The sequence below is a fragment of the Maylandia zebra genome, linkage group LG18 (genome assembly GCF_041146795.1).
Source record: "Maylandia zebra isolate NMK-2024a linkage group LG18, Mzebra_GT3a, whole genome shotgun sequence".
NCBI lineage: Eukaryota > Metazoa > Chordata > Actinopteri > Cichliformes > Cichlidae > Maylandia > Maylandia zebra.
Window position 1 is genome coordinate 30,949,235 of NC_135184.1, and position 24,987 is coordinate 30,974,221.

The window sequence follows — 24,987 nt, forward strand, 5'->3', positions numbered from 1 at the left end:
GGGGCTTCTATGCTCAGCCAGGGTGGGGCTTCTATGCTCAGCCAGAGCTAGGCTATTCACACTCTGACAAGGAGTAAACACAGGACCAGTTTAATCAATTCCAATACCGTCAACCTATGAAGGCAGCTTATGTAGGCGACAACATGATTTTTTAGATAAATCATCATCAATTTGCAAATTCTAAACACATTTTAATGAGCACTGTGATTTCCACAATATTTAGCTAACACAACAAAACATAACTTTCAGCTTTTGGTGTACTTTATAACTGGGTTTTTGTACAGAACACTTAGAGTTTGTTTGCAGTCTTATGAGTTTGTGGCTCATAGGGGTTACTTTTTCAAACACTGACCTAGAATTTTGTCCATACTTAATATGAACATCATTGAACAGCATGTACATGGAAGACAATCACAAAAAGCACAATTCCCTACTACAGCGAAAGTGCCTTTTCATCATGCACATCATTTTCGTGAGTCCAACTCACAACCCTGAAATGGATAAGCGGAAGTGAACGGATGGGTGTATATTTGATGACATTCTAATGGCCATGTGTTTATGAAAGACACAAAGAGTTAGGAATGATACAATAGTTTAACTTGTTTGTATAATTTTTCATATACGATATGACGTATTTTTATATAAATATTAAAATATAATTTGAAAAAAGTCTCTATATTTCTAATAGTTTTTGTTACAATAAGCAGGATCCGTTTTCAGATATTCTGGTTAAACTAAATACCTTGTAGCATATTTCGAGACATTAATAGTAAGAAAATTGTTTGACATCGGTTTTAATGGGAACCTTATTAAACGTGAACATACCGTGAGGTTTACTGGTAAAGCAAAAACAGTTGTGACATGATAAACCGCTCGGGACCTTTGCAGTGCCCAGTTAGGCTACTTTGATTGGCTGGCAAGCTGCAGTAAGCTGTGTGTAATGTTAAGTGTTCAACCTGGAGCCATTCTGCTCTCTCTCTCTCCCCTCTCCCTCCCCGCCCATCTGTCCCACTCCCACTTCAGGCTCAGGCTCGAGCGCAGTTAGTCCAGTTCTGATTGGGGCCGGTGTTGAGGTCCGTCGGTGCCATTCAGCTCACCGGCGACACGTCACACTGACCCGAGTTAAAGCAACCTTTTTTAAAAAATTATTATTATTTTAGCTTTTAATTCGTTTCTTTTACAACAATTATTTTAATACGAGTCTTCATAAAAAAAAATAACAAGTACACGAGATCTTTCTTTCTTTTTTAAGTTTGAGTACTTTTTTTTTCAAGCTAAACCGTTTTATGGACTCGTTTTTACCCGGACAATAAGCCTACTTTCTAGTGAAGTAATTTACTGCACCGTTTGATGCGTGGGTGTTTATTCATTCGTACTTGCTCCGCAATTTTTGGCTACAACTACCTGATAAAGACTAGTTTGTATACAGAGTCCTTCTTATCCTTAGCTGCTGTGCAGAAATGTGGCGCGGACTTTCACTGCTGATTTTCTGCTGTGCTGTAAGAAGCCTGGCGGTGGACGGAAGCATTCGGGAGAAGATGCTGCTAGCTGAAACCGACGAGCTGAGGCCGATTAAAGATGCCAACTCCACAAGCAAAGCAGAGGGTAGTCACCAGTTCCCGGAGAAAGCCACTCAGGGGAGAGTTCCACAGTTCCAACCCACTGTCGAGCCTCTGGAGGACGAGCTGGAAAACCAAGAGAATATAATAAGCCAGGTTTGTGAACTATAATGTGCGCCTTTTTATGATTAATTGTATTCTATGTTAAACTACACTGACAAAGAAGTTTATGTATATTCACATACTGCGAATGAGTTGGGAGAACAGAAATTCCTAGTTTTAATAATTAAGGCAGTTATCAAATTTAAAACGTTTTAAAAGTTAAAAGCACAAGATGATGTGCTGTTTGACCTATTTTTACATTTGACTGAACTGAAGTAAAGTTCTGCAAAGCCATGCTCTTTTATGCAAATTATAAAAACTAAAACTTCAATCCATGACCTGTGACCTGCTTAATTCTTCTTCCAGGAGACTTCAACTGAGTAACAGCAGTTAGTACCTCAGCAAAACTTTCCATCTACCTCACCAAGGGAAAACCACATGAGATCCCACAGCACTTGTGCTGTTAGGACTTACTTTGCTTTAAACAGTGAACCCTGAACCTCTCGTTTTCCATCTTGAGTTGGATTTCAGGGGTTGTTTCTGACACAGCGATTCCAAAAGTTTAACTATACGGGAAATTTCCTTTTACCTCATACTGTCATGGTAAATCAAGCCCAGAGCTGTGTGTGTGTGTGTGTGTGTGTGTGTGTGTGTGTGTGTGTGTGTGTGTGTGTGTGTGTGTGTGTGTGTGTACACTATGGTAAAAGTTTGCATCCCCCTGGTGGTTGGTTATGTAATATCCTCAAACTGTAAGTGGTCCAAACCAAAGAGGGCCTGTTTGTAAATGCCTATAGCTGTCTTCATTCCACACAGCTCACCACTGTTGCAGCTGCATATCGTCAGACATTTCAACTCTTTTTCTGATTTTAGTTCCTGCATTTCTGCTAAATAAATTATAATATAAGTATAGTATAATATACTATCAATTTTACATTCACTATTTATTCAGGTTTCCTGCTATCTGGCCTATATTGTGGAAAAAATATACTGAGAAAGACAACTTTCTGCCTCTGTTTCAGTTGCTGGGAGATTACGACAAAGTAAAAACAGTGTCTTCAGGGTCCGACTGTGTGTGTCGCTGTGTTGTTCGACCAATTAAGCGATCCGACTGCAGCCATGTCCATGAAAGTGACCTAAAATCACCATCTCGGGATTTTTACACTGTAGAGACAATTACCAAAGGAACAGACTGCAAGAAGTGTGTGTGCATGGCTCCACCTTCCGCTGTCAATCCCTGCGAGGGAGAGTACAGGTTTAAAAAACTACAGGAAGCGAGCAAAGATGACATCAAGGTAGAAACATATACATGTGTTCTGGTTACTGATGATACACTGTTAAGTTAGTTTTGAGCAGGAAGATGTTTAACTAATAATAATTAAAAAAAAAACAATTTCTTGATTTTGTTTAGCTGGCAACTATCATTGACTTGTTGGAAGTCTCTCTGTATGGAATGGACTTGTTAAAGCTCCATTCTGTTACCACCAAGCTACTGACCAGGGTGGACAACATAGAGAAGGTGAGTACATGTTGTCCAAAAATCACCTATTAAAAATCAAAACTGATAGTTTGTATACAGTACATACTCTTATGTAGAGCATGTATATATTTTTAATGCAGAAGCTTTGCAAAGGTAGACAGACCTGCTAACACAAACAAATGGTAAAACTAAACACTTTTGCTTCTTCATATCCTCTGTCAGCTTGCTCTTTGACTGTGCTTGGATGTTAAACTGTGCCATATCATATACTTTAGGGCAATACTAGTATACCAGTTATGTGCTCTAAACTCTTGACATTGTTGCAACTTCCCTTTACTTAAAATTTCCAAGGAAAACACGTTGGCTACTTTTGCGTTTACATTTGACTGTGTCACTACTATTGTACTATAATGCTGCAAGTAGCTCACTGGAAAAGAAGGATGGCAAATGCCCGTCACTCACTTACACTTGTAAAGTTTGTTGTCTGTGAGCCGCAAAAATCAACAAAATGTATTCATTTTTTTTTAAATATCAGAAATATGATTGTTGGACATTTCCTTGAAATATGATACCCCTACATGGATGGCTGTACTGCAATACTGGAATAGCTTATTTTTACAATTAATTGAAAAAAAATATATAGTTGGTATTGTCTTTAAGCCATAGAAGTTTTACTATTAAAGAAATATTTCTGTGATTTTGTTTAGGGTCAGAGGCAGGGTACACAGGACTGAACCAGAGAGACAGATAACATTCATACTCACACTCTCTCCACTTTTAAGATTAGGCTTAAAACTTTCCTTTTTGATATGCATATAGTTAGGGCTGGATTAGGTGACCCTGAATCCTCCTTTAGTTATGCTGCAATAGGTGTAGGCTGCTGGTGGATTCCCATGATGCATTAAGTATTTCTTCTTCAGTCACCTTTCTCACTCACTATGTTTTAATAGACCTCTCCGCACTGAATCATACCTGTTATTAATCACTGGCCCTCTTCCACAGCATGCTTTTTATCCTGTCTTACTTCTCTCTCCCCAACCAGTGGCAGCAGATGCCTGGTTCTGCCGGAGGTTTCTTCCTGTTAAAAGGGAGTTTTTCCTTCCCACTGTCGCTAAAGTGCTTGCTCATATGGGGTCCTATGATTGTTGGGTTTTTCTCTGTATTTATTATTGTAGGGTCTACCTTACAATAATAGATTGTAAGATAGTCGTCTTGATTGTAAGATAGTCGTCTTGACTGTTGTGATTTGGCGCTGTATAAATAAAATTGAATTGAATATCCAGACTTCTAAAAATATATATTTGTATATTCACAGAGTCCAGACTAAGTGCAAAGTGATGTCACCTGAAATAGTTGGTTGACCCTGCATGTGTCTTTTTCTGAACTCAAGGCATTCACACAAAATTTGACTGAAAGAATGAGAGAGAAAGAACGTGTAAAGGAAAGAGCGAGGGAAAAGGATAAAGAAAAAAAGATCCAGCCGAAAAAAAAGAAACTGAATGATGAGCGCTCAAGAGTTAAAAGTGGAGCAGCTCCCTACGTCCACAAGCAGGTAAAAACCTTGTGAAAATCTGCATCTTAACAGATCACAAGTCAAGACAAACTCTTGTCTGATTTTATGCTGTGCACTCTTCTAGAAGATTGCTATCATGCATAGATAGTCCCTCTTCATTATAAACGAGACTGAATTTTCTCTTACAGAAGAATTATGACAGCCAGCTGAAGACAAACCACCAGCAAGATGGTGTGGAGGAACAGAACCCAATCAGGAATCAGACAGAAACACGAAAGCCGATCAAAGAGAAGACAGAGCCAAAGCAGCAAATGAAAGACAAAAACACTGTTGTCATCAGGGGTGTGACCTTTTACAAGGCAGAGGAAGAGAGCTACAAGGAGGATAAGAAAGGCAAAGCACAGAACAGTAAGTCTATTGCATTGATCTGTAAAATCAATGCTTTCAAGTTATGTGCTAAAGGCTTTTTTAATTTAATCAAAGGTAAAATTTATTTTAAAAATTACAGAGAAAGGCCCTTTCTTCTTTTATCTTGTCTTGTAGCTTCTGTAACCACAAAATCATCAGTGGATTTGCAGGTGTCTGAGCAGCTGCCACCTAACAGGCCTTCAAAAACTACCATAAAGCCAGACCTCAAAGACATACCTTTGACCAGATCTTCACCATCCCATCCACCAACAGCTCCCCCATCTACCAGCCAACAAACCATAACTGCAACCCAACCAGTTCGCTCCTCCACAACAACTCCAAACCCAACGGCAACTACCCAAAAATCCTTAACTACCAGAACTGCTATTCACCCCACTGCGCCTGTCAGCCAGTATACCACTTCACCCTCAGACACCAATATCACTCCACCTATTGGTGCAGCTCCCACCTCAGCGCCTCATTCAAGAACCAAAAGCCGCCTCAGCTGGACAGAGAGCCCCGCTGACCAACCAGTGGTTACCAAAAAGCCAGGTAGAGTAAGACTAATGAACCTATTCATTTCCATATGAAGCTAATAATGTTGATTATTTCATAAAAATGAAATGGTAACCTCCAGGGCTCCAGTGGCCACTTGAGGGAGATCTCACAAAATCCTGTGTTAAAATGCCTTCAGTTTCAGCTTCCCAGCCTGATAAAAAAATGTGGTCTTGGTCTCTATCAATAGTTTCCCTTTTCAACATAACTGTTTAGTCTTATAGATATTAGACAGACAAAATAATTACTAGAAAGGTGTAATTATAGCATTTTGGCTGATCGGCGTATTGTAATACCTCATCTGGTAGTAGGTGTATCCTTACTGACACCTAATGTGTATTTTTACAGGAGTGTGTAAGGACACAGTAGCCAGCATCTCTGAACCGGTCCAGAAAAATACTTATGGCCTTAGTGATGGAGCCTGGATGAGAGATGCTCGTGGTCATGGGAACGTCATCTACCTCACTAGTGGTCACTATGGCAACAACCTACTGGAGTTCCGAGACATGGACACCTTCAAATTAGGTACAGAGGTTTGTGTTTGTGAAAAAAATTATCTTCTAATCTCAAACAGTGTCAGGTACCCTAATTAATCTCATAAAAGTTCTATCAATGTTTTAGCAATCAGAACAGATTCCACTGACAAATGCATTTCATATTTGAACGACAGAACAAACAGTGACATGAAGATCCGTAAAAGTAAAAAACCAGAAAAACAGGAAACAATATTTCACACACAATGGATGTGTTAGAAAAATATTCATGGATTAGAATCAGGTCCTTCAAGCTGAACACGAGTATGGTAAAATGCTATACACTTGTGAAATTCATTTTAGCACCTGTGTTTCAATATTACCAGGTCTAGGAGTTAAAGTTTAGATACTTAACAATCAAATGATCTTTATATTTAATCCTCTAAATCTTGGTTGCCAATTTCATTTTAAATGAGGTTTCATAAAGTACGTAAAAATAGTTTAAATTAATGGTTATTTGTGTAGTGCCAGTAGATAACAACAGTTGTTCCAAGTGCTTCATATTGTAAGGAAAGGCCCATGTAATAGACACTATTAGAGAGAACCCTGATGAGCATACGGCTCATTATGAGCTAGTATTTGGTGACGGTGGGAAGGAAGAACACCATTTTAACAAGAAGGGGCCTCCAGCAGAACCAGGCTCAGGAAAGGGCATTCATCTACCATAGCTGTCCCTTTGCAGTGATGTAAAACTGCCTTCGCCTTTGCATCTGGATGAAAAGTTAGCCTGAACATCATTTTGATGCACGAGCATGTAATATTTGTCTTCTCCTGGATATTGCAGGGATTTTCTGCCTTAGAAAATAAGGCTTCTCAATTTGGGGAAATTTTACAATGACAGTTACTTAGCTCAATATCCTAATGACGATTACTTTGACAAAAATCATATTTGTTGTTCTTCATTGGATGCTTGAAACCAAGATGTTTCTAAAAAGCTGAAATAGTTTTAAAAAATTTCTTGACAAAGACAAAGATCATCCACAGCCTGGAAACAAGTTTGTTTTTTAAAGGGTGTGGAGGCGGGTCTTTTAATTATAAGACAGTACAAATGAGAGGATAATTGTGAAACCAAATATGAAATATAAAATACAGTCTGATTTATTGCATAACATTATAAACAAAAATAATCTAGTCTCAACATTAGTGTTATTAGAAAACAAAATAAATTTTTAACCATTTGAAATACTGTTATTAATTAAGGTAAAAATCGTTGCAATGTTTATTAACCCAATTTCCCTCGGGATGAATAAAGTATGATCAATCAATCAATCAATCAATCAATCAATCAATCAATCAGTTGCAGTAAAATATTTTCTCTACATGATGGACATATCTTAGTTTGATGATCATTAAGGTTGTTCATATCTATTTTCTGTGTGTCCTTCCTGTTCAGGTCAGACAAGTAATTCATACAAGCTACCTTACAGTTTCACTGGAACAGGCCATGTTGTGTTTAATGGAGCTTTCTACTATAATCGAGCCTTCAGCAGGGACGTTATCAGATATGACCTGAGGCACAGATATGTGGCTGCGTGGACCACACTGCACGATGCTTTACTGGAGGAGCAAATTCACAAGACACAGACTGAAGTAAGACTCATTACTTTCATTTTTAAATAACGGCCCAAGAAGTACTCCATAATGATTTAAACAAGAACATTTAGAAGTCTTTCAAGCATCATTAAAATTATGTGTGGGAACATTATAAATTACTAAACTGATCACTTTTGTGGTTTGTTTCTGTCAAGAGATGTATTCTAAGACACTTCTTCAGCTGAGAATCAGAGAGGAGAAACACACAGTTTTACTTGCAGCAAGGGCAGTCACAGAGCACCCGCACGGGTCTTTATTTATATACATCAGTGGGTGTATGTTCCATACATTGGAATGTGGATGTGTATATGTTGGAATGTGGATGTTTATATGTGTGTGTGCGATTTTAGTGTGAAAATGACCATTAACAACAAGTCTCTGTTTTGTATAGTGTATCTGTTTCCAAAACAACAATGTCCACTAAGGTTAATTAGGATATTTTATTGATACACCAAATTAAAACAAGAAAGGGCAAAAATGAGACATCCAAAATTATTAGCCCCATGGCCATTAATAGTCATATACTGTACCCTTTCTGAGCCACAACTGACAACAATTTCTTAGAGTAGGTCATTACTAGGTTTGCACAGGTCTTCTGAGGGATTTTGGCCCATTCCTCCATTGCAAATTGTTCTAGCTCATCCAAATTGAATGGTTTCCAAGCATGGACATTCACTTGGAGCACTTGCCACAGATTCTCAATAGGATTGAGGTCTGTGCTCTGTGCGGGCCACTCCAGGATCTTGGTTTTGGTACCCTTGAGGAACTGTTGGACTAATGTTGATGTATGCTTTGGGTCATTGCCTTGTTGGAAGACCCAGCGACAACCTAAGCCTAGACTATGAGCGGATTTCTGCATTTTCTCTTTCAAAATGTCAACATAATTTATTTTTTCATGATGCCATGCAACCAAACAAGGCTCCCTGTGCCTGAAAACAGCCTCACAGCAGGATGTTCCCAACTGTGTTCCTGGGGTTGAAGGCCTGTGCCTTTCTTTGCCAAACATAAGCAGCAACTATGTGCTGAAACAGTTCCAGTTTAGTCTCATCAGATCAAAGCACTTCCAAAACTGATCTTTACCTTACAAATGTTCATTGGCAAACCTCAGTCGGACTGTGATGTGCAGCTCTTTGAGTAAAAGTGTTCTTCTGGGATGATGCCCCTGAAGTTCACCATGATAAATAGCCGTCACAACTGTGTTCTTTGAAACATCAACTCCAGAAGAAGCCAGGTCAGTAACAATCGTCTTGGCAGGTGTTCCTTGCTGACATCTGTGTCTATTTTCGTCTCCAGGGTTCTTGAAATCTTGAACTTACGGCCACGGCCAGGTTTGTTTCTTACAGAATTTGTCTCCTTGGACTTGGCAATGATGCAACATACAGCAGTTCTAGACACTGTGAATTGCTTGGAAATGGCATGTAGCCTTCCCCCTTATCATGAGCCTCTACTATCTTTTTTTCTGAGCTCCAGAATTATTTCCTTTATCTTTGGCATGGCCAGTAACAGTAGTTCTTCTCATGCCCTGTTCCTTGAACCCTTTTTATGCCAATTGAATGTTGTTAGGAAGCCAGTTGACTGCACAGATGTGGTTTCAAAGCTGACTGGTTAATTACTCTAGGCGTTTTGAAAGCAAACATTCACATGGGGCTAATATTTTTGACCTCCCCATTTTTTATTATATTTGATATGAAGCAAACCTAAAAAGGTATTTTATATTACAAAATGTACCGAAAGCTACTAAATCGCACTGGTGAATGTTTGAATGTATCAAGTTTCATCAATGCTGCAAACGTTGGGCAAAAGTTTAGCAAAATGTTCCAAAATTCCTGGGGGGCTAATAATTTTGGCCTCAACTGTAGTTAGAAAGAAAAGTCAGCCAGTCAGGCTCTCTTTAAACTCTTTAAAATCTCTTTAAAGATTCTCCAAATCTGTTTTTGATCTCCACCAGCAAGGACTACCTTAATCTACCTTAATCTGCTGTCTGGAGAGCTAAGAACAGTATGTAAACAGCTGCCTGCTGCAGATGAATAACTGCAGTGGGAATGAATAGATCAGTAAAATTCTAGGTTCTAAAACCAAAACAACAACCTGAAAGATTGCAGTCTAAAATTATTTTAAGATGCAAAAGTCATACAAACTTGAGCTTGTGTATTTTGCAGGTTGAGTTTGCGGTAGATGAGTCCGGCCTGTGGCTGCTTTACCCTGCTTTGGACACAGAGGGCTTCCACCAGGAAGTTATCCTGCTAATCCACCTCCACCCTCGAGACCTTCAGCCAATACAGACCTTTCGCACAGGTCTCAGAAGAGGTCGTTACGGTAACAGCTTCTTGGTATGTGGTGTGCTTTATGCAGTGGATAGTATGGAGCGTCGCTATGCAAACGTGACCTACGCATTTGACACTCACACGCTTACGCACACAGTGCCAAGCCTGGCGTTCACAAACATGCATGCACATAACTCCCAGCTGGCTTATTGTCCACTGGACAAGAAACTGTACTCATGGGATAATGGTCATCAGATGATGTATGATGTCATTTTTGCTTATTTAGAATAATGGGCAGATGGTTAGATGAATATTTGGCAATTTAGTTTGTCCAGTGAGTCAAAACAAAGCCGAGGATGGAAGAAATATGAAAACTGAACAGATATTCCGTCTGTGTTTTGTTTCGAAAAGACTGTGGATAAATTAAACACTGTGTGGTCACTGGGTTGCTGCTCTGATGTGCACGCACTTAAGTCAGTAACTGTCGGACACAGCACTTGCAGACAAGAAAAGCAGAATTGTATTGTATCTTGGGTGACATGAAGAAGAAGATACTTTTTCCTGGCAGCAGTGTTTCAAACAATCCATACTAGTTCAATTGTTTTCTTATTTCACTGTCATGAACTGTAACATTTAACATACTAATTAGGGCTTGTAGATTCTGAGATGTAGCTCTTTGGTTGCAATTTCTCTGAGCACTGTATGATCTGACCTTAGGGGGAATTGCTGGGATGTTAACTTCTGGGACAATTGGCAAATGTCTTGAATATTTTCCACATCAATAATCTTTCTCACCGTAGAGTGACTTCATTTTGTTTGGAAATGGTCTTATAACCTTTTCTGGGCAAAATGATTTATCAGAAGCAACAATTGTTTTGGTTATAGTGGATGTGGAAACAGTAAGGGACTGTAAGTTGGGCAGAGGTTTATATTTACTCATAATGACCATGAATGTTATGGTAATTTGGGGCTTTTCAAGATGTCTTTGAACTGCTCTTTTTACAGAGTGGAATGATTGTACAACATACATCTTTAATGACTTAAAAGAGAAAAAAAACAAGAAATAGGTCAACAAGTTTAAATTTATTTTGAACTTTCTTTAATCTACACAGAGTCAAAATTACACAAATCAGCCTCAAATACAGCAAATACAGCTTTTCAAATTCTTTGCTTAATGAAAGCAGATTTGCATATGATATGCCCCATGTAACCAGTATAACCAGTGATTTTTTTTTCAGATTTTGTATTGAAGTAATTGCCTGTTATTTTCTTTGTGATAAAATTTTTATTGTTTGTCCTTTTAATGTATTTCCCATTGTTGATAGAAGTGGTAAAATAATTTTTAACTTGTCTGGGTTTTTTTTTTTTTTTTACAACCAAAATAGGACAAGGGCAAGAATTTTGACTGCTTAACTAGGAGTTTGTACATTTATAATAAAACGATTCAAACGTTTTTCAGTGTCATTGACTCACTTTTCTCCTTCTCTGTGTGCCTCTGTATCCTGTTGTGGGCATTATTTGTGAGGTATGATTAAATTTTCCTGGAAGCAGCAGAGCCACTGGAAGGAACACAGGATGGAAAATAAACCCTGGGCCAGATGCTGTTGAACTTCAAACTGGAAATGCTCGGGACACACATCAGACCTGCTACATGTTAGAGAAACACACATGGGTACAAACAGGGTGATGCACTGCTCACTGCCGCTGTTCTTCCAATCTGGTTCATTTCAGCCAGCTCTTTATCTCTGCTCTACAGTCTTACCAGCTGAAAAAGTATGTGTGTGCACAGCAAAGTTGTAACAAGAAAGAAATGAAATTTAGAAAAAAAAATTGCTTGAAAAACGTTAAAGATAAGTGAATGACATTAAGTCCAAGCTGATTTCAAATGCATAAATTCTGAGCAGGAATATTCCACTAAAACTCAGTGGAACATCAGTGGAGATGACATCAAAAGTTATATAACCATCATGTTGATGTGGTGGTGGAGTGTGTGTGGTAAGTGACCACTGAGCAGGATGCAGAAGAAAGACGCCCATACACATACACTACAGACTTGCCAAACTGAGTGAATGCGTTAGTGTGTGTGTGTTCTGTACCACTTTGAATGACTTGTTCTAAACGCCTGAAAGCAAGGAGACCACACAAATAGACACACACTCACAGTAGAAGTCATATGCTAAGGATGCTCTCTTCTGACAGAGTAGTCTTTAAACATGCAATGCATAATGTCTAGTTTAAAGATAACAGTGGTATCTAGATACACATTCTAAAATACCACTGAGCTAAAACTTTAAACAAAGAAACAAAAGAACGATAGAGAAGGGCTCTCATGGAGATCAAAATCTTTGGGTTGCAATTACACTCACTTAAAGGTTATTTATATTTATACCAAAGAAAACAAAAAAGAGACTACCAAAATAGGACTTGGTTAAGAAAGAAAAAAAGAAGGAAAAGCAAAAGAAAAAAAGTTGGAAGCGAATGAGAGGTTAAAAGTTTAGAGATTATTTTAAGGGTGAAAGAATGGATAAGATGATAAAATTGAAGAAAGCAGTCCTACGTATTTTTTTAATATGTGCATATTCTGATCAAAGATTCTTCGTAGTGTTACTGGAGGCCAAGTTAATGCTACTCAAAGTTAACATCTGGTTAGATACTGTATTTCTAAGACTGTTAGTGTGGAGTACAAAAACTACAACTTTATCTGAATTTAAAAGCAGAAAATTTGAGGTAATTTATGTCTTTAAGACATTGCTGCATTTGGTGCGTGTTATCAGGCTTCATGAACAGATAAAGTTGGGTATCAGATGCATAGCAGTGAAACTGTATCCTATTCCTTCTAATGATACTGCCTAAAGGAAGCATGTATAACAGAAACAAAACTGGTCCTAGTTAGGAAACCATTGTAATTCCACAATTAACCTTAGTGTGTTAAGAGTACTCTCCATTTACATGAACAAATTAGAGTCTATTAGACAGATATGATTCAAACCACTGCAGTGAGGTGCCTTTAATACTGACAGCATGCTCTAATCACGTTGACATATTATGGTCGACAGTATCGAACGCTGCACTGAGGTCTAGCAGGACAAGCACAGAGATGAGTCCACTGTCAGAGGCCATAAGAAGATCAATTGTAACCTTCACTAAAGCTGTTTCTGTGCTGTGCTGAGCTCTGAAACCTGACAGAAGCTCTTCAAATAAACCATTCCTCTGCAGATGATCTGCTAGCTGTTTGAAAACTACTCTTTCAAGAATTTTTGATGTGAAAGGAAGGTTGGAGATTGGCCTATAATTAGCTAAGACCACTGTGTAAAGGTAATGGCTTTTTAAGTAATGGTTTTTATTACTGCCAGTTTGAAGGCCTATGTTACCTATTTGATTAATAGAGATAGGTTGACCCTATTTAAGATTGGAACATTAATTAATTCTTTGAGCAGTCTTGTAGGAATGGGGTGTAACACGTTGATGGTTTGGAGGAAGTAATTACTGAAGTTAACTCAGGAAGATCAATTGTAGAAAAAAAGTGTAAATAAATATCAATGGTATTAAAGCAGCTGTACACAGTGTTACGTCTGTGAGATGGTTATGGGTAATTTTTTCATGAACTCATTATTAGTTAAGGTTAAAGGTTGGTTCAACAGAGCTCAAACCTTTTGTCATCCTGGCTACAGTGCTGAAGAGAAACCTATGGTTGTTCTTTTTCTGTGTTCTTCAATCACTAATAAATAATATTACTCCATTACATAATCCATACGACACCTCCCCCCCCCCCCAGTTGTGGAGTTGTGGATGTGGATATGTGGCCATGCCCCACAGCTTATATGCTTGCGGCACAGGGAGGAGAGGGGCGGCGTCTAATAACCAACTGGCAAAATAAAACAAAATAAAAACAAAACAACAAACACAGAAACAGCAGACATTATGATACAGACTTATAATTTGCACCGATGTTTTTCCTCGGTGCGCCTGCTCGCTGCTGAAGTCAAACAAAACTTTATTGTCATCTCCGCTACAGTCCAGTATATAGAGAGACACAGTGTTGGGGAGTAACGGAATACGTGTACCGCCGTTACGTATTTAAAATACAAAATATGAGTAACTGTATTCCGTTACATGTACCGTTTAAAAAGGTGGTATTTAGAATACAGTGTGGAGGTAAACACAGACGACACGAGAGCTCTCGATTAACACTGCTGGTTTATTACTCATCACCACACAACTGAATACTTTTCCCTCCAAAACACAGCAACAACACTTCCTGAGAACTGGGTGTGAGTGGAGCCCTCCAGTGGTCCGCCACACATAACCGGTGGAAACGTTCGCACATCCCGTTGGCCTGCGGGTGGTACGCAGTGGTCCGGTGGACCTTGACCCCCAGGCCGTCAGCCATGGCAGACCAAAGCTCGGAAACGAACTGGGGGCCCCTGTCTGAGGTGATGTCGGCGCGAAACGCGAAACCCACGTTGACAAAAATGCCCTGGCCACTGCTGCTGCTGTAGTGGATGCCAGAGGCACTGCCTCGGGCCAGCGGGTTGTGCGGTCCACTACAGTCAAAAGGTGCGTGAAACCTTGTGACTGCGGCAGAGGACCAACCAGATCCACATGTACATGATCAAAACGCCTCCCTGGAACGCGGAAGGATTCGAGCGGCGCCTGTGTGTGCCTATGGATCTTAGCACGTTGGCATGGGATGCACGCGGCAGCCCAGTCTTTCACCGATTTACGAAGGCCCGGCCAAACAAACATAGAGCTGACCAGCTTGACCGAGGCCCGGACACCTGGATGAGAGAGGGCGTGTACGGAGTCGAAAACGCGACGACGCCACGAAAGGGGAACTACAGGGCGTGGACGGCTGGTGGAAACGTCACAGAGCAGGCTAGGCCCGCCGTTCCACACAGGTCTGTTTGCGCAGACCGAAGGGCAAGGACGTCCGGGTCGGCCTGTTGGTCAGCGGCCATAGTCTCAAAGTCTATGCCAACATAAACGGGAGAAACCAGCACGCGGGATAGACAGTCAACGCAGTTGGACTTACCAGCCACCTGCTGAATGTCAATTGTGAACTCGGAAATGGCTGCCAACTGGCGCTGCTGGCGCCCGCTCCACGGATCAGAGACCTTGGACATCGCAAATGTCAAGGGTTTATGATCGACGTACACGGTGAAGCTCCAACCCTCGAGAAAAAAACGAAAATGCCGCGTCGCGAGGTGCAGGGGCAGCAACTCCCTGTCAAAAACGCTATATTTGCGCTCACTGTCCCTAAGCGTGCGACTAAAAAAAGCGAGCGGTTGCCAGACACTGGAGACCCGCTGTTCTAACACTGCGCCCACGCCACGTCCAACACGTCGGAGGTCAACGCAATCTCCGCTGACGGAAACGGGTGAGCCAGCAGGGCGGCGTGAGCCAGCAGGGCGGTGTGAGCCAGCAGGGCGGCGTGAGCCAGCAGGGCGGCGTGAGCCAGCAGGGCGGCGTTAGCCAGCGCGGTCTTGGCCCCAGAAAATGCCTGGATGCGTTCAGGGAGCCAATCAATCGGGTCCTTAGCTCTTTTACCCTTCAAGGCAGCAAGAGAGGCTGCAGCAGGTGCGCAGCTCTGGGGAGAAAGCGGTTGTAGAAATTGACCATCCCCAAGAACTTCTGCAGCGCTTTAATGGACGCGGGACGCGGAAAAGCCGAGACAGCCCGAACCTTGTCTGGCAACAGAACCACACCATCAGCAGAAATGCGGTGGCCCAAGAAATCCAGAACCGGCAAGCCGAACTGGCACTTGGAGGGGTTGACGATCAGGCTGTGTGCCGCCAAGCGCTGGAAAACCTAATGTAGATGGGACGCGTGCTGACTCTCAGAACAGCTGGCCACCAATATATCGTCAAGGTACACGAAGACGAAAGGCAGCCCGCGCAAGACAGAGTCCATCAACCGCTGAAAAGTCTGGGCGGCGCCTTTCAGGCCGAATGGCTTGCGTAAAAATTCAAACAGGCCGAAAGGGGTAATAACGGCAGTTTTGGGGACATCTTCGGCGCGCACGGGAACCTGGTGATACCCCCGCACCAAGTCAATTTTAGAAAAAATCGAGGTGCCGACGAGGTGGGCGGAAAAATCCTGGATGTGGGGAATGGGGTAACGGTTGTTCTCCGTGACATTATTCAAACGGCGAAAATCCCCACACGGCTGCCACTGACCGTCTGACTTGGGCACCATGTGTAGCGGAGAAGCCCAGGCACTATTCGAGCGCTGCACTATGCTGAGGCGCTCCATTGCAGCAAACTCTTCCCGAGCGACGGAGAGTTTCGCGGGGTCGAGGCAGCGCACGCGTGCAAACACCGGGGGACCGACCGTCGGTATATAATGTTCAACCCCATGCTTCATTGCCGTGTTCGAGAAATTAGGAACAGTCAGTGAAGGGAACTCCAAGAGCAAACGCTGAAAAACATTCCCTGAAGTCACTAAATTAGCCCGATTCAGGGGCTCGATGGCACGAGTGAAACAGGGTATTGAATAAAAAGACAGGGCATCGATTAAGCGTCTGTTAGCGACATCGACCAGCAGTCCGTGGGCACAAAGAAAATCGGCGCCCAAAATAGGTACAGAGCTAGCGGCAACAACAAAGGTCCATTGGAAATCCTGACCATGAAAATAAACAGTCACGAACCTTTCCCCGAACGTTGCGATGGGAGAGTCATTAGCCGCAATAAGCTGCGGTCCGCAGCCCACTGCTAAACTGTCGGCTCCTGATGGGGCAAGGAGGCTCTTCTGGGAGCCGGAGTCGACCAGGAAACGTCTCCCAGAGCGCAAGTCTTCTATGAAGAGCAGTTTTTCTTCTATGAAGAGCAGTTTTTCTTCTATGAAGAGCAGTTTTTCTTCTATGAAGAGCAGTTTTTCTTTGTCGCCAGCGGTCGTGGCCGCTACAGCGCGCTGACGGGGCCCGTGTCCCAGGGTCGGAAAAGTGCAAGGCAGCTGGCAGCGGCACGTTCTAGCGCCAAAACGCTGATGGTAGAAACAGAGGTCCCGTCCATGGCGTCGCTGTGCCGCGATCTTTGCCGTCAGCGAAGGATCGGATACGTCTGGGCAGGTCAGCGGGGAAGTGGAAGGCACCACCGGCGAGGCTGGAACCAGGTCGAGATCGTGGAAAGTGCGGGTAGCCAGGAGAATACGATCTGCGTCCTCAGCCAGGGAGCGATAATCCTTCGTAGTCAAAGGAGCTTGCAAAGAAAAGCGTCTGGAATTCTTTAAGTTGCTCGCTCTGCGTCGGAGAGGGCATAGCGCCGAAGAAGCAGCTCCTTAAGGGCGGCGTACTTCCCTTGGGTGGGTGGGTCCCGGAGGAGAGTCAATGCACGACGGATGGCTAGAGGGTCGAAAGAAGCCACCACATGGTGATATTTCATGTCGTCAGCCGAGATGCCACGAAGGGCGAACTGAGCCTCCACGTGCACGAACCACGACGTCGGATCGTGAAGCCAAAAGTCCGGCAGCTCGAGCGCTACAGCAAACGTAGCTGCAGCCGGAGGCAGAGGGCTGGCGGCTGCTGATGCATCCAGAGCGGAGTCAGTGCCACCATCGGACTGCAGCATGTTCGAGTCAGGGGTCACCAATGTGGAGGTAAACACAGACGACATGAGAGCTCTCGATTAACACTGCTGGTTTATTACTCATCACCACACAACTGAATACTTTTCCCTCCAAAACACAGCAACAACACTTCCTGAGAACTGGGTGTGAGTGGAGCCCTCCAGTGGTCCGCGACAACAGTTACTTTGTTGAAATAAATGGAGTACACGGCGGTACTTTCCTGTTTCATATTGTGGCAGGTCAGGACTGTTTCGGTTTTGTTTAACAGTAGTTCCAGGCGGCAGCGTTGCGATTGCCATGGTTACAGGGTGACGCTCTCACTCTGCGTGTTTCCTGGGTGAGAGAGCGCCTTTTTTGTTGTTGTTGTGCTAAGCTAATAAGCAGAATGCAGAATGTAGCATCATGGGCAGTGTAGTCCGTGCTGCAGGGAGAATGGACTGCCATACTCGTTATGTGTCTGTGAACGCGAGGTGGGAGAAAAAGGAGAGTCGAAAAGTACGAGTTGTCATCGAGCAAAAACGGGAGCTGGAAGCATGTAAACATAATAATAACCACTGCAGCCAAGAAGAGAGCCTGACAAGCCCAGTTGTTGTTGTTTTTTTGTTTTTTTTTACTTGTGTGTGTCCCGTTTGGATCTTTAGCCATCAGAATTGTTGTCTTAAGGCCAAGAAAGATGCCAAGCGGATTTATTTTACCAAGTGGATCATCATGGCCTTGCCATATTGGTCCATTTGATTGACCTTTATTATAATTATGAATTTATTTCATTTTCAGTTGCTACACACGGGACAGGACAGGGAGAAAGAATGAAAGAAAGAGAGGGAGAGAAAGAAAACCAAAGGGGAGAAGAGACGGTGAGAAGGGGGGAAGAAAGAAAAAAATAAAAAAATAAAAACACCTGGGTCACCTGTATGGAGAAAAAAAACAGAAGAGAAAGCAAACAACAAAGAGCAACATAGTAAAAAAAACGGCACCATCACAATAAACTAGCTAGCAGTAGATATCAGTAGATACTAAATAATAAACGATATTGTGCAGCACGCAAGATAGACAGCGCACAATGTGCTTTGAGGCAGCAGCCAAGAAAGCTGTAGTCCGCGTCTGTGAATACCCGTGTGTACACCTGTGTGCATACCTGTGTGGATCAGCATGCTTGCATTCCAAAGGTTTCTCCATGTAACGATCTGCTAGGGAGTGTGGGGGGGCCACAGCCCCGTCCTCCAGGGTATGAAGCAGGTATGGAGGAGATCAAAACTCCAGACATCCAGAGGCCCCCAGAACACAAGAGACCAAGGAAGACCAACAGAGGGGCAGCCGCGCCACTGTCCCAGAAAGAGCTGAGGAGAGTCCCAGATGAGGGCTCACTCAGCAGCCGCGGAGCAGAAGCCAGGGGGAGTTGCAGTGACGCGCCCGTGAGCTCCGCCGGCAGCCAGCTGTGCCTGAGTGACCGAGCCCCAGGCCGAGAGGCCGGGGGCACCCCACCTCCGAAGTGGCCTGAGCGAGCCCCAATAAGCGGCCGCCAAGGAGTGAGCCGGTGTGTACCCGGACGCCCACCCCCACACACAAAGAACCACCAACGCACCGATACCTGAGGGAGTCCGCCACTGGCAGGGGAAGTGGTGGTGGGGGGAGATAGGCCTCCAAACCTTGGAGGGCCTGAGATGTCCCCAGAGAGGTGACGAGCCCAGTTGTAAGTAAGCTATTAAAACTCGACTGTACACTGTGTTCGTGTTTTCCTCCGAAACAATAAGTTCCGTTGGAGCAGTCTTTCAACGCCTCTCTCTGTCTCTCGCAAGCAGAGTTGACCCACACAACAAAGTAAAGCTATTTTTCGGCTACGAGCCCGACACGAACCCGTATTAGTCAGAGGTCCCTTTACTACGGTTCGGAGCCGCGGACCTTCAGTAACAGTAATAAATCACACAGCAATAGTACACTCATGTAGTTGTAAAATGCATGATAATATGTTAAGTAATCCAAAGTATTCAGAATATGTTACTCTCATTGAGTAACGTAACGGAATACGTTACAGAATACATTTTAGGGCATGTATTCTGTAATGGAATACATTTTAAAAGTAACCTTCCCAACACTGGCTAGACGAGACGACGAAGCTCCAGTTACATCAGTGCAAGTAAACAAACAATAAATATAAGAACAGTAAGAAAATAAATATACACTTTAGGACTAGAGGTAAAGGGATCAATAACAATTTAAAATTTATATTTTATATTTTGATGATTTAAAGTCTCACACACAACCCGTGGAAAGGGGAGGGAGACCTGCTGCTTCCAAATAGAGCACATTTCATTCATAATGTTGTAAATTCAAGGCCATTATGTATTCGTGATTTGAATCCTGGGTTCAACGCCATCAGGTCCTCAGTTTAGAAAAAAGAGAAAAGAGGAGGAGGAGAAACGGGCAAAAGATACAGGTAAGCAGATGTGTCATTGGATAATGGCAGGTTATCCTGAAACAATCAGAATCAGAATACTTTATTAATCCCTAAGGAAATTATGTGGGTTACAGTTGCTCCAAGAAGAAATGGTAAAAATATTAACAATAACAGACTAAACTCCAAATACATTATGTTACAGATTTTAATATTAATTAGAATAGAATAGAATAGAATTCAACTTTATTGTCATTGCACATGCACAGGTACAGGGCAACGAAATGCAGTTTGCATCCATCCAGAAGTGCTTTAGTGATATAGATATATTACAATATATATTAGCAATAATATAGATATGTAAGTATATTACAGAAATGGGTCTATTATGGTATGTTATAATGTACACGGTATGAGGTATGTTGTGAATATTCTATAACTATAAGTATGTACAGGCTGTAGTGAGTACAAGCTATGTATAGGATATAAATATGAAAAACTATACAGAATATGAAATAAATAACTTTACAGAAATCTGAGATATACAGCTATACAGAAATGGGAACTATGCAAGTTGTAAACAGTTGTAGGATTAAAAATTATCGAATGTACAGAATGATTATTTACACAGAGCTATACAGTAGTGCAGTTAAGATAAGTGAGATATAATTCCTACAGAGGCTATATAAAGTGCTAGTGGTTGTGAGTGGTGGTTCAGTCCATGTTATTATTGTGTGTTTGAGGGTACAGTTGTCCATTGTCAATTGTTGATTTGTCCTGTTCTCATTGTATGACGAATTATGATGGCTGTTTGGTAGCTGTTTACTCTCTCTCTCTCTTCACATCTGTATGTTTCTCTTGTGAAATTCAGTATGGTTCTGACAAAAGTTCTATGTTAATGTACAATCCTGTGTGTGTGTGTGGTGGTGGTGGGTGTGTGTGTGTGTGTGGGGGGGGGGGGCGCCAGAGGGAGTCTTCGCCCAGGGGCTAGGACCGCCACTGCTTCAGACCCAGCCACACACTCAGACAAAAACTGGTTCATCCCAAAGACAAAACTCCTAAACACAAACTTAACAACGTAGTGTATGCTGTACAGTGCAGCAAGGAATGCTCAGACCTCTACACTGAAGAGACCAAACAGTCACTTAATAAACACATAGTAGAACACAGAAGAGCCACCTCAACGGGACAAGACTCGGCTCTCCATCTGCAATCCTGAGGCCAAAGGTCACTCTTTTGAGGATGCCAATGTTCACATTTTGGACAGAGAGGACAGATGGTTTGAAAGAGGAGTGAAAGAAGCCATCTATGTCCACTGTGAGCGATCATCTTTGAACAGAGGCGGTGGCTTACGACATCAACTGCCATCTGTAATCCAGTTTTGAGATCCCTTCGCAGATGCTTTAACGCCCACTCACATAGTGGGTCATTTGACCTCAGTAAATCACATGATAACGTGGGTCTAGGCTTCACAATGGGTTCACCTGAAACCGTGGCTGATTGTGACTCACACCCATTTTCATACCTTAGCTCGTGTGATTAGATACAGGATCAACAGGGGGTCCATGACCCTCTTGGGGAAACTCCCATAGGGCTTAAAATTTGGGACTCTCCACCAATTGCTCTTAGAACTGAAGAAGCTTCTCGGATGAGAGGTGAAACGCCTACAAGGAAACTTGAACAACATTTCAGCTTCTTGTTAAACACACTCAAAATCTTTTAGTTCTCTCTTATACAAGACTGAAGACTTGGGGGAGCAGCCTTTCAGTCTGTGGGCTCTGGAACGTTTACCACTCCAGCTCCATTTAACTGAGTCTGTGGACTCTTTAAAAAAAACTGTTGTACATTTTTCTGGCCTTAATCAGGCCTTCAGCTGATATTCTGTTGTTATTTATATATTTCTTTATTTTATTTTTCTGGTTTAATATAGTTAATAGATTAACATTGTGATTTGTGAATTTTATTGTGACCTTTATGTCTGTGAAAAGTGCTATATAAATGAACTTTATTTACATTACTTTATATTGAATGGTAAAAAATGCTATTGAGAAAAGTGCAAGAAAAAATCTGGAGATAGAAATGAACACAGTGGGTCCTCTTTAATTGTTTTCAGTCATTTGTATTCTTGGAATTTGTTGGTGGAGTTAAATAGAACCTATTACAGAAAATGAAACTTGCTCACATGTCCTTTGTCTGCTACATATGACTTAGGGAACATCTTGGATTTTTGATACAGTCATTTTCTCATGTTGAAAGAAAATATTTTTGTGTATTTAGGAAACCTACTTCAACCATATGTAGATTATGTAAGTTTGAATATTTCTGCAGCAGATGGCTCCGTTTAGGTTTCCAGCCAGACCATCAGTGCTCTAAAAGAGGAAATACTAGAAAGCAGGGGAGACGCAAATGATGAGAACAGAAAAAGACGACGTGGGGAGAAGAGAGAGGTGGAAAATAATAGGGATTTGAGGGCAGCAGACAAGTAAAGATGAGAGATGAATGAGGGAAGTAAGAAAAGCAGACAGCAGGGAGAGCTAATGTGTCCCCCAGGCATTACGTTACAACATCTGGTTTGTTACTCTAAGCTTCTCAGACAGACTGAGAAATACAGCCAAAGTACTTGCAGGAATAACCTTGTTGTGGTTGTGGTGTGGTAATGGAGACAAGACAAAAATAACAAGCAGCTTAGGTAGCTTATGAAAGTAAAGATCTTTGAAGAACAGACTGAAAATAAGAAATTGTTGGAAGCAAGAGGATGTTAAATCACACATCAATCACTCGGAAAGGAAAATAACTTTGTTTGCCGTGTCTGTCTACAGCCAAAGGCAGAGAAGTATAAATGAGGCAGAAAGACAGAAATAGCTTGAAAAGTAGTTCTTGAACTAATCTGCAAAGATTTCATTTTACAAAGACTCTTACTTCTGTGCCAAAACAATTGTTTGCATAATGATAGCCTAAGTCACCTTTCCTCTAAGCCCAGTCAGAGCAGCAAATGCCTGCTGAGTGCTTTCTAAATAGACATCCTGCTCCATGAGCCCAGACATACAGACCACAGAGTCACACGGTTGAAGTTTGAATGTGACTCACATCCTCCATCATGTCACTTCTTTGCTTTTCCTGGAGGTCCTGCAGGTCTTGGATCACGTTACACGAAGTAGGTTAATGTAAGTAATCTTGTGATGTGATAGCGATAAATGGCAAAAGGTGACATCCACATATATTCTCTGCTTATTTGTGTGTCTCATCACGATACATCTGCTTTATTAGTCTGTGGTCATTTTCTCAAAAAAATTCTTCATTCTTCACTTCTTCATGCTCAGCTTAAGTTGTTGTTTTTCTACAGGAAATCCTCTGGGTTTGGAGTTATAGAATGACTGTTTATCATTAGCAACTTTGGACTACTGCAGAATACTGCAGCAGTTTCCTGTGCCTTAAGGCAGGTGACAAGTGACTGTGAGGGAAAAGTTGTAGCGGTGAGAGAAGTGACCAACGCCTCAACAAACTCCTACCACATCTGAGGTTTTGGTTCAGCTACTGACATTACTGCACTCCAGTTGGATTGCTTATAGTCCCACAGGCTAATCAAGCCTGTTAGCATTCCTTCTTTAGCTTGGTGGCTCCCTTCACCTCTGGTGTCCATCATCTGGTGGACAGACACCAACCACCTTTCAGCAACATCTTTGTACTTCGACATCAGCACTAGAGATGCTCAGTATGGTCCACTCAGACTCAGTGTCCCAAGCCTCCCTCTTGAAAGATGTTGAAGAGCAGCACCCTCTTGAGCACCCTCAGCAACCCTGGACCCAAGGGCTGATGGACATGATTGGGAGGAACAGCCAGCCTGATCTAAGCCTGAGTAGTGCTTTGTTATTGAAGTTCTGTGCAAACCATAGTTTGTCTATAATGAACAGAATGTTCAAGCATAGGCGTGTCCATAATTGCACGGGACCATTGGCACACCATGTCACAAGTTAATTTTGTAATTGTATCATCAGATCTGCGATTGTATGTTCTGGACACCTGGATGAAGAGAGAAGCTGAGGTGTCAGATGATCACTACCTGTTGGTGAGTTGGATCAGGTGGCAGGGAAGGATGCTGGAAAGGCCTGGCACACCTAAACATACAGTGAGGGTGCTCTGGGAGTGCTGTTAAGAGGTCCCAGACTGTGAGATCTTTAGCTCCCAACTCCAACAGAAATACAACAACATTCCAAGAGAGCCTAGAAACATGGAGTTCAAATGAACCATGGGCCACAACAATGGAGGTGTGGAACATGGTTCAAGGTGGTTGGTACCTGTTGTGGTGGTAATCCTCAAAGCAGATGGTTGGACAGCAATTGGTTGACAAAGCAATCCTATCCACCTTGATTATTAAGTGGGACTTCTGAGGGAACTGATGTGTTAAAAGCAGGGCCAAGTGCTTAACAGTCATAGATCAAATAAAATCTCACACGCACGCGCACACACATTTAACAATTGGCAGTTAATAAGCATGCCATCTCCAAAGAATGAAAGGACGCTGTATCATAATTATGGTATTGCATTGCTGTTTGCAAAGGAGTACAGAGTGAGAAGCAAAGCCTAGATGACTTTATGCTGAGGGAGATGCTGACCCCCAATTAAACTGCAGGTATGCAGCACAACAACAATAGGGAGAGTATTTGATTTTTTTCCTTCTTGTGGAATGCTGGAGTGACTCTTTAGTGGCTCACAAAATCTGAGTGTGTGTGGAGTTCATCCATCCAGTCTACTTTGTTTTGTGGACTTGGAGAAGGTATTCAATTGTATCCCTCAGGTTATCCTCTGGGTGGTGCTTTGGCAGTACGGGGTGTCTGACCCCCTTTCTTATGAGACATTTCAGTCCCTGTACAACTGTTGCAAGAGCTTAGTCTACATTGCCAGCAATAAGCTGGACTCGCTCCCAGTGTGTTTTGGACTCTACCAGAGCTTCCCTTACCACCAATTTCTAGGCGTGGTCAATTAGTGGCATGGCTCCACCTTGGTGGCCTCAGAATCTCATCCTTCCTT

General features: G+C 42.3%; 1 protein-coding gene across 1 annotated transcript; it reads left to right on the forward strand.

Annotated features, from left to right (window-relative positions):
• The first annotated feature begins 1,039 nt into the window (after window positions 1-1,039).
• olfml2bb (olfactomedin-like 2Bb) lies at window positions 1,040-11,457 on the forward strand. The gene is made up of 9 exons (XM_004573977.5): window positions 1,040-1,715; window positions 2,681-2,953; window positions 3,070-3,177; window positions 4,529-4,690; window positions 4,840-5,059; window positions 5,195-5,611; window positions 5,963-6,139; window positions 7,541-7,737; window positions 9,900-11,457. The coding sequence occupies exons 1-9, from the start codon at window positions 1,461-1,463 to the stop codon at window positions 10,293-10,295; spliced, it is 2,205 nt and encodes a 734-aa protein (XP_004574034.2). The 5' UTR covers window positions 1,040-1,460; the 3' UTR covers window positions 10,296-11,457.
• Window positions 11,458-24,987: the final 13,530 nt, after the last annotated feature.